Here is a 13,099-nt window from a genome sequence, read left to right on the forward strand (position 1 = left end):
TTTGATCTTAGCCATTCTCACTGGTGTGAGGTGAAATCTCAGGGTTGTTTTGATTTGCATTTCCCTTATGACTAAAGATGTTGAACATTTCTTTAGGTGTTTCTCAGCCATTCGGCATTCCTCAGCTGTGAATTCTTTGTTTAGCCCTGAACCCCATTTTTTAATAGGGTTATTTGTCTCCCTGCGGTCTAACTTCTTGAGTTCTTTGTATATTTTGGATATAAGGCCTCTATCTGTTGTAGGATTGGTAAAGATCTTTTCCCAATCTGTTGGTTGCCGTTTTGTCCTAACCACAGTGTCCTTTGCCTTACAGAAGCTTTGCAGTTTTATGAGATTCCATTTGTCGATTCTTGATCTTAGAGCATAAGCCATTGGTGTTTTGTTCAGGAAATTTTTTCCAGTGCCCATGTGTTCCAGATGCTTCCCTAGTTTTTCTTCTATTAGTTTGAGTGTGTCTGGTTTGATGTGGAGGTCCTTGATCCACTTGAACTTAAGCTTTGTACAGGGTGATAAGCATGGATCGATCTGCATTCTTCTACATGTTGACCTCCAGTTGAACCAGCACCATTTGCTGAAAATGCTATCTTTTTTCCATTTGATGGTTTTGGCTCCTTTGTCAAAAATCAAGTGCCCATAGGTGTGTGGGTTCATTTCTGGGTCTTCAATTCTGTTCCATTGGTCTGTCTGTCTCTGTACCAATACCGTGTGTGTGTGTGTGTGTGTTTTGTTTTGCTTAGTTTTTTTGTCTTACTACTTTGTTAGTTTATTTTTTAAATATTTATTTATTTACGTTATGTACACTGTCACTATCTTCAGACACATCAGAGGACATTGGATCCCATTACAGATGGTTGTGAGCCACCATGTGGGTGCTGGGAATTGAACTCAGGACCTCAGGAAGAGCAGTCAGTGTTCTTAACCACTGAGCCATCTCTCCAGTCCAGTTTAATTTAATTGTTGCAGAGGGGGAGGGGGAGGGAGGGGAGAGGAAGGGGAGAGAGAGGGAAAGAACATGAAAATGGGTGGCAAAGGAGATAGGAAAGATCTGGGAGGAGAAAGAATATGATCAAGATATACTGTATAAAAATATTTTTAAATTAATGAAAGAGGGAAAATAGATCTGTGAAAAAGGATGTTAAAGGTTCATATGTGAAAAAAGCAAGTCCCTTAGTACTATTTATTTCTGAAATTCCAGCAATGGGAATGAGTACATAGTCTGTTCATGGGGACAGACTCAATACCGAATCTCGAAACAGAGCCCTGAGAAGTCATCATATCTCTTTCAGCAAAACCATGGCTGCAATGACATGACTTTGTCAAATTGTTATGTGCGACTCTATAGTCTTACTGGGAGGCTAATTGGTCACAGCTTCGTCAAATCCACTGAAATGAAAGGAATCTTAATTTCATTTGATAGATTTTTACATTGAGTTTAAAAATACCATAGGGTTAGTTCGAGCCAATTATTCTTTTGAGTCATAAATATACAACTGACACATCATATAATATTCTTTCAAAAGTTAAGTCCTATGACTTGGAAACAATGAGAGTCGAGTGTCCCAGCATTGTCAGCCACACACCAGTAGTAGCAAAGAGCCGTGACCGGGAGCTGTGGTCACTGGAATAGTCCACAAGGACTCTCGTCTTCAGGTTGTGTTGCAAAGGATCCCGGTCTGCTGTGCAGAACACATTCATATTTTTCCTCAGAGCTCCCCCTTGTGATTAGTGGCCAGCAGCACCAAGGCCGTTGATTGTACTGGCTGAAATGCACACTGAGGCAAGCAAGCCCCAGGAGTCCCCGTGCTTATCAGAGGACTACGCTTAATTTCCATAGCCACCTCCTGTCCTCTGTGTATAGATCCCTTTCTTGGCATAATGTGTCACGAGCATAGAAGCCACTCTGACTTGCTCGGCCCAGGACTGATGCTAGAACAGAAGTCTTAACAGAACACTCAGTAAATACTTATATGAGAAGTAACCTCTCAATGTTGATTATGGAGACACTTTTATTTATCATAAATTAACAAAGGAATATCAAACCTGAGATTTTTTTTAATATACAAAAAGTATACTTTAAATTTTTAATTAGTATGTGTGAGAGTGCATCCACATATATGTGTGTGTGGGCATTCGGAGGCCAGAGGCTGACATTAGGTGTCTCTTCCCACACTAGTTTTTGGCAATGTCTGTCACTGAGCCCGAAATTCATCAACTTGGTTAGCTAAAAGACTGACCAGTGAAAGACCTTAAGGGTTCACCTGATTTCGTCCCACATCCATCCCAGAGCTGGGGTTACAGATGTGCACCTGTGTGCCTAGTTTTTATATGGGTGCTGGGGATTTGAACTCAGATCCTCAAGAGGGCGCAACAGATACTTTACCAACTGAACTGTCTCCTGGCCACAAATGTCATACTTTTAATCCTTATCAATCAACCAATGGCATCAACTAGTCCAACATAAAAAAGAGATAGTCAGATTTGGTAGTTCATTTTAAACCTCTATTCCAGGGTCATTTTATTTAGTATTTTTCAACATCCTCTTTAGTTTGGTTCTGATGGGAGCATAATACAGATCTTCGATTGCTTTCTCTTTAAGTTTGAGACGCATCTATTCTGTAAGTCCTGGTTAGATAATATATCGCCTGGCAATGGTGGCACACACCTTTCATCCCAGCACTCGGGAGGCAGAGGCAGAGGGTTTGAGGATAGCCTGGTATACAAAGTGAGTCCCAGGACAGTCAGGACTGCTTACACAGAGAAGCCAGGTCTTACAAACAAAACAAAACAAAACAAAACAAACAAACCAAACAATAACAAAAGATTACTATATAGTATTTTATAACTTTAGATTTTAGTTTTCAATAAGGTCCATGAACTTTCAACAAATTATTGAAATCTCAATGCATTTCTTTGAGCTTACCTTTAAATCATGGTAATAACTTAACAAGCGAGGGTTTATGGCACTTTTTAAATCATGTGGTTGTTCCTGAGATCACCTGTCTACTGAGACCTTCATATCTAAGAGAAGGTGGTATTTCTCCCATTTAGCTTGAGAACCAGATCTAATCTAGCTTGAGAACTAATAAAACTTAATGTCATCCAAAGTATTAGTTGAGAGCCCAGAACTGGAAGTTTAAAATTTAGGATTTTCCCCAAACCACGGTATTAAAAAACAGTTGAATTAGAATCAGATAAGCACTGGTTTTTCAGAAGCACCCTCCTGTCCTATGCAGCCAGAGTCTTCCCCTTTCCCTTTCAATGTATCGAGTGTACTTACATTCTGAATGCATACCAGTCTGGTCTGGGAACACTATTTAATAGCTCTTGTCTTTTAAAATAATAACCAGCACCCCTTTTCAGAATGGGCCACAGTTAAAGGAAATGAATACATTCAATCTCATCTGATTTGCTTAAAATTCAAAGCCAGTGCTTGAAGATTAATTAAAACGGAGGTGCAATTCACATTATAAGGGCATGATGTTCAGGGGAAATGCAGACAGGACGCCCTTCGTGGCCTCCTTTGCTCTCCGTAGTTGGAGCAGCTCTAACTTCGTCATTGGTTATTCTTCTCAAGATCAGAAATGAGGATGTTCTCTTCTAAGTGTGCCATGCTGAAGCTGGACATAGGGTAGTAAGGGCCCCTCGACCCCGTGAGTCTCGGCAAGATGGCACCGCCATTCTGCTTGTAAATCCAGAGGCAAAGGACGAGAATGCCCAGGACTATTGTCAACGCCAGTGCTGCTGCAACAGGCATGATGCTGTGGCTTAGTCCTGGAGGAAGACAAGGAAAGATGGAGAACAGACACTGTCACATGCCTGCAATCTATCCTGCTAATTCTAAGAAACGTCTAAATGTTCTTTCCCTTCGAAACCTACCTTTCTCTGGATGTGCTGTTACAGCTGGGATGCCTGAAATAAAACAACACACAAGTAAATCCAGCGTCTTTAAATCCAGCAAAGTCTGTCAGTGTTCCAACAAAGCAGGAACCAAACTACTGCTCACGTATCACGTCTGGTGGCCTGTTTTTATGAATGACGTTTTATTGGAGCTCTGATGCTCAGTCATTCATGTATTGTCTGTCTGTCTGTCTGTCTCTCTCTCTCTCTCTCTCTGTGTGTGTGTGTGTGTGTGTGTGTGTGTGTGTGTGTGAGTGAGGGGGAGGGGGAGAACTCTTATGCCATGGTGCATGCCTCATGTTATGTGTGTGTAGGTCAGATGACATGGGGATTCTCTCTTTCTACCATGTGGGTTCCAGGGTTTGGATCCTGTAGGATGTCATACAGTATAATTTTATAACAACAGGATCCAGGCTTGGCAGCAAGTGCTTTTACCAGCTGAGACATATTACCAGTCCATAAGCCATTTACATTGATAAGTATTGGTGTTCATAACACACGTGTTTTTTTCTCTTCCCTCCTTCCCTCCCTCCCTCTCTTCCTTTCTTCCTTCCTTCCTTCCTTCCTTCCTTCCTTTTCATTTACTAAAGCCAACAAATTTCCATGTAGTCTCAGCACTATCACATATCACAACAGAAATATAGGCAAGACATGGTCCTCACTAATAGGAAGTCATCGTTTTGTTGGGACTTGATGGAGAGTTTGCCTAGCAACAAAAGCCCTGCCTGTCTGTTGTAACATTGTTACAAGCTAGCACCTTTCCCATCTATGATTCCCAGAAGTCTGGAGATGAATGTATGGACTCTTCATTCCAAAGTGACACAGTCTCTGTTTCAGGGCTTATTGACTGTAAGAGCTTTTCTCATTTAAGAAGACTACTCTAAGGGCTAACCTCTGCAATTTTTGGTCTAGGAAAGGATCCAGAGAGAGCGCCACAGAGCTGTAGAGGCACCTGTAAGGTTGGAGAAGAAGGGTTGCTGGGAGTCTGAGGTCAGTCTAGACTTTATAGTGAGTTCCCGCAACCGAGTAGATCTACCCCAGAAACCTACACTGAAAACAAAACAAACAAAGGAAAAAGAAATCTGGTCCTCAGTGCAGCCTGTTTGGACAGGCACTTTCTCACCTATAGGATGAGTATGTTTTAACTGCTCCAGGGCCTTGAAAAGTTGGGGTGCTATAAAACTGGACACTGATGTGTGGTGTTTCCAATCTGCTCTTGATGCTTATGTGGTAGTGAAAGTGTGAGCATGCGGTTACCTTTTGTCTGCTACAATGTTGCCGCACTTTGGGGTTCAAGCATCCCAGCTTCCACTGGCAGCTTTTTCTCTTTCCCTGCCAGGGTCTACTCAGTCTTCCAGCCTCTCCCCGTGTTTTCAGTCATGTCATGTCATTCAAATCACCAACGCTGTCCTTTGCATCTAGTGAGTGTATCTCTCTGTGGGAATCTCGGCTCCTTAGCTGTGCACTGGATCCAGCCTCATTGGTCAACTTAACTCCCACCACGAATATTGTACTCCAGTCTAGCGCATTCTCCATGGCTGCTTTTAGCAGTGCTGAGCCTTTGGGCTAAAATACCTTTCCTACTCTGTCCCAGCGCTCTAAACTCCCCTCCTCCTTCAGAACCCAGAGTCTCATTTCTCTGCCGCCTTATCCAGGAGCCCAGAGGCACCCCAACCTTCCTTCTTGCAAAACAAGAATCTAGGAACTGCCTGATTATCATAAACACCAATGGTTCTCACGGAGGGCTTGCTCACAACTCTCAGCTGTTGTTTGCAAGCGGCTAGAATTTTCTGGTTTCGCTTTCTAAAACTCATTTCCATTGCCATAAACTGTACTGTTCAGGATGGAGTTAAATATGACCTTCTTGGCATAATCTACTCACGGGGCAGAATTACACTTACCTATCCATAACAGATGCACCAAACAAACAAGATATTCCCTAAGACCAAAGCTTTCTCACAGCACAGTACAGCACAGCTATTCTTGGTGTAAACTGTGTGTCTTATTTCATTTATGTGATGAATGATTTCCCCCCCCTTCATCTTAGAGGAGCTGACATGTTCTGACTTGTGTGATGTAGAGCAAGATGACTGTGCCAGAATCTATCTGAAAAACTCTCTGACATGGTGGGCCAGCATTAGCCAGGAACGAGTCAGCGTGAGGAAATTCCTTCTCCCTTTACACACACCTGCTTCCACTTTACAAATGAATCCCGTTTTGTCTTCGCATGGGGTAGACTGCCATACTCCTTCAGGGATCCTCAGGACAACACACGGATGGGGCTTGAGGTGGTCCATGTCTGGCTTCCGTACGCCCCAGTTTGACTGCTCTGTGGCTGCTCCGTCAAACCACCTTAAGGTTTTGTCTGTGGAGAAAAACGCTGCCTTACTATGAATCAAGTGAGTGATTACCAATCTGAGGCCGAGGTCAATCATTAAAGCAGCCTCCAAGTTTAAGGAGACACATTTAACTCCATAAGTGTATTCATGAACAAATCATCAAAAAAGTTATGTATCCAGCAGGGCAGGGGTGGTGCACACCTTTAATCACAGCATTTGGGAAGCAGAGGCAAGTGGAGCTCTGTGAGCTCGAGCCCAACCTGGTCTACAGAGTGACTTCTAGGACAGCCAGGGCTGCATAAAGAAATCTTGTCTAGTGGGAGGGGGAGGCATGTATTTAAGTTACCTCCCGTGCAACCTCTAATTTAGACATAACTATCTTATTTCTTAGTGTCCTGGCTTGTGTTTTAAAACAGCCTACACATTTTTAACCAATTTAAACAAATCGCATAGTAAACGAAACTAATGTATAGAAAAGTCCCTTGAAACCCTAACACCAACACCATAACAAGAAGGTTCATTTCCTAAAGTCGTGGTCCAGTGGGAAAGTTCAGCCCATATATGGTTAATAAGGTGTGTGTGTGTCTGTGTGTGTATGTGTGTGTGTGTGTGTGTGTGTGTGTGTGTGGTGTGTGCTGTCTGAAAAGAGTTTACTAACAATGAAGCAACCTACAAGTCAGTTTGCTCTTGCCTATTGCCATCAGACAGAAGTTCAAACAATGTCCAGGATTAAAATACTCCCTGCAAGGATGGACTCCACCTACCGTCCTGTAACCACGGTGACACCCTCTCCCCCAAGTAGAATCACTTTCTTGACAAGTACTTCTCAATAACATCAGTTACACAAAGAGAAGAAAACCCCCGATTACCCACATTGGTACCTATGAGGATTCAGAAAGCAGGGTGGCTCACTGGAAGAGCTCCCCATGCTGCCGTGCTTTGTGACTAACACTTGAGAGAGAGTGGGGTGTTTTCAGGTCAGTGTGGCTTGCCTTTGCAGGACTGAGTCTGGGAACAGAGTGGGAGCTAGCTAGCATCGTCAGTGCCTGCATGAAGGCTAACTTGTCTGTTTTGTTTAGGAGGGGGCTTTAGGGTTCACACTGTATTTTCACAGCAAATGTGTTCAAAAGGAGTTCTGTGGCTCCCAGAGGCCTTCAGGACTGCGTATTTATCTGCGCCTCCTCCGCACCGGCAGCACTCACTGTCATTGTCAAGTTGAGCATTCAACCAAACCATCTGGACAGAAGAACCAAGGGCAAGAAGCTCTTCCAGGAGAAATAAATTTTCAGCCTCATCCTTGATTGCCAAAAGATTGGATCCTGTAAACAAGATAAGCGAGGTAAATGGAAGGCAAACTTGTTTCTGAGCCCTGACTTGTGAACCCCCCGGTTTTGAAAAACAACCCTTCCATTACTCAGTACACATTTTCCCTTCCTAGCACTGGGGCTAGAAACACAGGGCCTTGCCATGTTAGTCAAGAGCCCTACTGATGATCAGGACTCAACTCCTGATTTTTATGGTTGCAGAGTGATCGAGTGGACAAGGAGGAGATGGCTTGGGCACCAAAGGGTCTGATGCATAAATACAAGGGCCCAAGTCTGACGCCTCAGGGCTCAGGTAAAGAGAAGGGGAGGGGAGGCAGAGACAGAAGGGCCCAGTAGGTCTTGCTGGTCAGGTGCAGTGAGAGATCATGCCCCAAATACACAGAATGGATAGTGGTTGAGAAAGACACCAGGTATCAAAACACACACACACACACACACACACACACACACACACACACACACACACAATTTAAGGTGACTAAAAACAAAACAGAAAAGCAATGTCCCTCTATGTATGGCTGGCTCAGAACTCACTAGGTAGACCTTGCCCTTAAACTCATAATGATCTTTCCCTGAGCACTAGGATTAAAGGCTCTACGTCACCACACCCACCTAGTGTGATTTATGGTTTACGATGAAAATAATGTACAAGCTTTCACTTAAAAGTTAAAATAGTGAGAGAACATTAAAAGTTCACAGTGCACGTGGCGTCAGAAGGAAGAATTTTGTGGAAAAGCTGTACACTGAGCCACCCTCTCTGGTTTTCAGAGTCTGCACTGGAACTTGAACTGCCTATAATAGTTGTCCTCTTAATAAGCAAAAGGGACAGTGTTTTTGTTTCCCGGTGGTTCTCATGGCCCCTAAGGCTACTGGATCATCAGCGTGTGAGAAAGCACTGTTTACTGAATTCTCGAGAGTACAGGAAAGGGTTCCAGCCCCACAGAAGAATTACCTTCTCTTTTGCAGAATTCTCGAGCATCCTCAAAACTTCTGCTGTCCAGGACTGTAGAAAAACTGTAGCAATGACCTTTAAATCTTATCCAGGGAACTGACGTTTCTGAGCACAGCACTGGGTGCTCAAACGACTTTGTTTCTGTGAAGAAAAACCGGTATGGTTTCAGGCTGGTAACTGGGCTCGCAGACTGAGATAACCCTTATTTTCCATTCCATGGAAGGCCAGAACCAATGTGTACATTAAGATTTTTTCATCAGAATACCCCAAAGACTGGATTATAGACTAGGGCTCTTGAATTTGTTAAGAAACTCTTGACCTAACATGGAGGGTGGGCAAAGAGTGCTTTGTCGCTTTGAGTGCTGCCTGGACGGTGGCTGTCAACTGCTATCCTAAAGCTGGGACATCAGGAAGATGCACTGCGTAGAGGAAGCGGCAGCTGAATGATGCTGGGAAAAGGATGTCTAAATGTATAAGATGTGTCCTATGCAGGGCTACGTGTCACTGACTTCTGAAACCCTTATTTGCACATACTTGCCTGTAGGCATCAGTTACGTACATGTGCTGTAGGTGGTAGCATCCAGAATGTAAGTAAAGAATGCAACTTTATAAAATGGGAGATTTAAAAGGAGACCAGAGAGGGGAAGCTCTCAGAGCATAGGAGAGCAACAAGGAAGAGAGCTGGGGGAAATGGGGTAAACGCGTCCGAGGGGGAGAAGATGGAGCCTCTAGTCAGGGCACTGTTGATAGATGGAGTTTTGGGAATGCGTTGAGTGATCTCAATTAAGGTTCATCTCCAGTAAAGGCACTGGCCTGAACTTCATGTAAATAGGGTATTATGTAAAGCGATGGGTAGGGCATATAAATGTCTGAATGGTGTCAGCTACCACCATTGCACTCGTTGCTTTACCAGCCTTGTCTTAAACATCAACCCTCACAGTTCAGATTCTCCAGAAAGCTTCGGCTCGCCTTTCTTATGCACCTTCCCATCTTTCTCTTACCCTAACCTGCCATACGGCTTTGCTGTGTGGATTCCCTACTCTGTCTGTCTTTATCTAAGCTTCTCCCCTCCCAGTGCTTCTCTATGCTGCTGTCCATCGATCCCATCCATTCAGCAAGTTCTGTCTGCATATACAGTCATGCCCTTCAAGAATCCTGACTTTCCCCCAAATAAATAGGATGCTTTTTAAAACACAACAAGAAATGATTGAGGACATCGCAGGCCGTGGTGGGGAGGGCAGTATCAGAAGAATGATGCATTCTTTTCTTGATAATCCCTCTCTCAACACATGTTCTAGACATGCCTGACAGGAAAGGTATTTGTCTTTATATGATGGACCAGATAGACTATAGCTCTTCCTGAGAGCTGAGACTTTTTATTACATGTTCATAATCTTTGCTAAGCACAGTCACACATTCAATAGTAGCACAGGACACAGTCCTGTAGTTGAATAGAATTGCACCTACCAGTGAGTACACGACAAACGGCGCCTTGCAGATGTGACTCACAGGCTGTGCCATGCCAGTGACCATCGGTGTCGGCAAAAACGCAGTCGCCAAGAGAGGCTGACTCCTCATCTTTCCAATAGGTGAAAGGGGATTTGGTGCCGTCTGACCAGTCAAAATTCAGACCATTCTGCAGAGGGGATTTGAAGCAACACTTCATTGCTAAGCCTGCGGCTGGGATCACCCAGTACTACCTGAACACCCACTCCTTCCAAGTTCTACACTTCTTTCCAGAAGAAACAGAGGTTTTGGAAGGAACAGAGTTTATTTTTCAGCAATCCAAGTATGTAATACTCTTGTTTTAAAAAGCAAAAGTGAACAGAAAACAAAGCAAACCAAAACAAAAAATCAAAATCACACAAACAGAACTCTTCATGTTCTATTTCAAGGGCAGCAAATTAATTAATAATAAAGTTTCTGATCAGAAAGCAGCAATCATTTTTTAAATGTAGATTCCGGAAATCTAACAAATCACCCAAACATAGTACTTGAGTTTGAGATGTATTTCACTGCATAAATAAGTCAGTGCTCAGAGAAGCTTGAGAATTTTCAAAGGACCCTTGGGTCCTTTGAAACCATGCAAGTACATGTTTATCCTAAAAGGATGTATACTCTTGTTTTATAGCCTTGGCATTCTCAAACAACAACAGCCACAACCACTACCACCAAAAAATCAAAACCGACTAACCAACCAACCAACCAAAGCCCAGTAGTTATTGTATACACCAATTATTGAAATGTTACAATGTTGCTATTGTGTCTGGGAATTTCTTTTGCATGCTGATTTCAGTGATTGTCTCTCACTAAGGAAATAGAAAGTTTGCAAAGATGATTAGAGAGACTTAGAACACCTACATCTGGTGTGGATAGCCCAATCCAGTGGGCGTGCCCCAGCCTGCTGAGGAGAACTGTGAGGAAGGACTGGTGAAATACGTCTGGAATGCTGACCAGTTCTGCTCCCTGCATCCGGCAGGACTTTCCTGCTGCGTACCAAGTCATATTAGCACGGATTATTTTATAAGTCCTGTTTCCGTATTCTAATGTGCTGGGGACTGCATAGGTATCAGACACGTTTACATGGTTTTCAAGGGTATCTGGAACGAGAACACCAACAAAATCACTTGTAGCATCTGGACTGGAAAGGGGGATTTCAAACTTAACATGCATCTTTGTCACCAGGATCCACACTGACCCACATTTTTCTTCCAGAAGAGAGGAATTCAAAACACGGAAGTGTGTGGGATGTTAGGGAACTGGAACACTGTGGTGGTTTGAATGACAGTCACCTCTGTAGGCTTATGCGTTTGAATGCTTGGTCTTCAGTTGGAACTGTTTGAGGACTAGGAGGTGTGGCTTGTTGGAGGAGGTGTATTGCTGGGAGCTTTGAGGTTTAAGAAGTCATGCTATTTCCAGGTAGCGCTCCCTCCCTCTTCCCCCTCCCTCTCTCCTGTCTCCTCATGTATGTGCATGTGTCTAGACTACTTTCTCTTGAATATATATGCACTTGTCTTTTTTTTTTTTTTTTTGTCCTGTATTATGTTATAGCTATAGAACAGGCTGAGTTTAGAAAAACTAAACCAGGAAAAAAAATTAAACTTTTCTGCCGTAACTGATTTAGAATAAATTTTGTCCCTCTAGCATACTAGGCTGAAAACTAAAATCACTAAGTGGTTTGGGTTTATTAAGGGGCGTGGGAAGATGAAAATGGCTGAAGGCCTGGACTTAACCCATTCCTGACCCTACCTGGCTAAGAGACCTGGAGAAAACTAATCCTTCTAAAGCTCAAATTTCAGGTCTATAAAAACTGATGGAAAAAAAAAAAAAAAGAACTGACGAGATCTTCCTTAGAGAGGGGTCTGTAGAATTCATTGTGATCATTGTGATATCCACAAGGACACGCTCTATTGCATCTGGGACATATCGACCACTCAATAACTGTTGTTCCTCTTACCCATAGTCTGTTTTGGTCCCGTTCTCCATGATGAAATGGCAAGGTGGGGACTTGCCTTTCACCTTGTTACTGTTATTTGCTCTGGAAAGCACATGTGTAAGATCTGGGCACACAGATAAAACGAGCCACCTGTTAACTAGTTTGTGATGGACTGTACTTTATCTGTAGTGTGCTCTTTCCTGAAAGTCTGTTTGCTGGCCTATGTGCCCACTTTACGGTTAGTTATACAAAATCCATGTAATACCAAAGTGCTATTTTGAAATGATATTTAGTACAATTAATACAACTGAAAGCTTTTGTTTCTTCCCACTGTTGATTTTACAGTAGGGATTTCTCGCCATGCACTTAATCCTTTCAAGTTTCAAAACAAAACACACCTGATTTTGAGTAATGTGGTCTTGTAACTCATTATGCTGGAGAAGAAACATCTATGGAAATTGAGTTGTTTCCAACTGTCCAGTCTTGACACCCCACCCCCTCAACCCCACCCCCTCAACCCTACCCCTGTGTATGTGCTCATGCATGTGTGTGTGCATAGACTTGTGTGTGAATACAAGCCTGTGTGTATCGTGTCATGCATGTGGAGGTCAGAGGACAGTCATGAATGTAGGTTCTACTCTTCATTTGAGATGAGGTCTGTTGTGTTGCTTTTCTGCTGTGTCTGCCTGGTTAGCTCGTCTGTGAGTTCCAGGGGATCCTTCTGTCTCTGTCCTCATCCTGGGATTACAGAGGCTTTCACCTTGTATCTGATTTACATGGGTCCTAGGGATTCGAACTCAGGTCCACATGCTTGTTCTTTCACTCACTGAGCAACCTCCCCTGGTATTTGTATTTTTTTCAACTGATAATGACTTTATTCTTTCAGGAGCACAGCAATTTTTGGCTTCAGCCCAATATAAGCATATATCTACATGGAAAATGTAGGACATTCATTGTAACAAGAATTAAAGTTTAATATTTCTCAGGAATAATTTTTAAAAAAACTGTCATTTGCTAAACATATGCTGGGGAACTATGCTAAGTTTTATGTATATATGAGAATCTAAAGTAGTTCTCATGTCACTTTATAGAAATTGAAATCAAGGCTCACAGAGGATAAGTCATTTGATTGCTTACAGAGGTGGAGTGG

General features: G+C 43.0%; 1 protein-coding gene across 2 annotated transcripts in view; it reads right to left on the reverse strand.

Moving 5' to 3' along the window:
• Positions 1-2,470: 2,470 nt before the first annotated feature.
• Pla2r1 (phospholipase A2 receptor 1) overlaps positions 2,471-13,099 on the reverse strand; it is a 129,834-nt gene continuing 119,205 nt past the window's right edge. Inside the window, exons 24-30 of one of the 2 annotated variants that reach the window (NM_001100837.1) lie at positions 10,875-11,113; positions 9,981-10,149; positions 8,514-8,654; positions 7,439-7,555; positions 6,086-6,262; positions 3,877-3,909; positions 2,471-3,771 (exon numbers count right to left, since the gene is read on the reverse strand). In NM_001100837.1, the coding sequence (NP_001094307.1) occupies positions 3,554-3,771; positions 3,877-3,909; positions 6,086-6,262; positions 7,439-7,555; positions 8,514-8,654; positions 9,981-10,149; positions 10,875-11,113 (1,094 nt within the window). In that variant the 3' untranslated portion in view covers positions 2,471-3,553. The remainder of the gene's footprint in view (positions 3,772-3,876; positions 3,910-6,085; positions 6,263-7,438; positions 7,556-8,513; positions 8,655-9,980; positions 10,150-10,874; positions 11,114-13,099) is intronic. The other variant, XM_039104479.2, reaches the window with a different exon arrangement.

This window comes from Rattus norvegicus, chromosome 3 (assembly GCF_036323735.1).
Source record: "Rattus norvegicus strain BN/NHsdMcwi chromosome 3, GRCr8, whole genome shotgun sequence".
In the NCBI taxonomy this organism is placed as follows: Eukaryota; Metazoa; Chordata; class Mammalia; order Rodentia; family Muridae; genus Rattus; species Rattus norvegicus.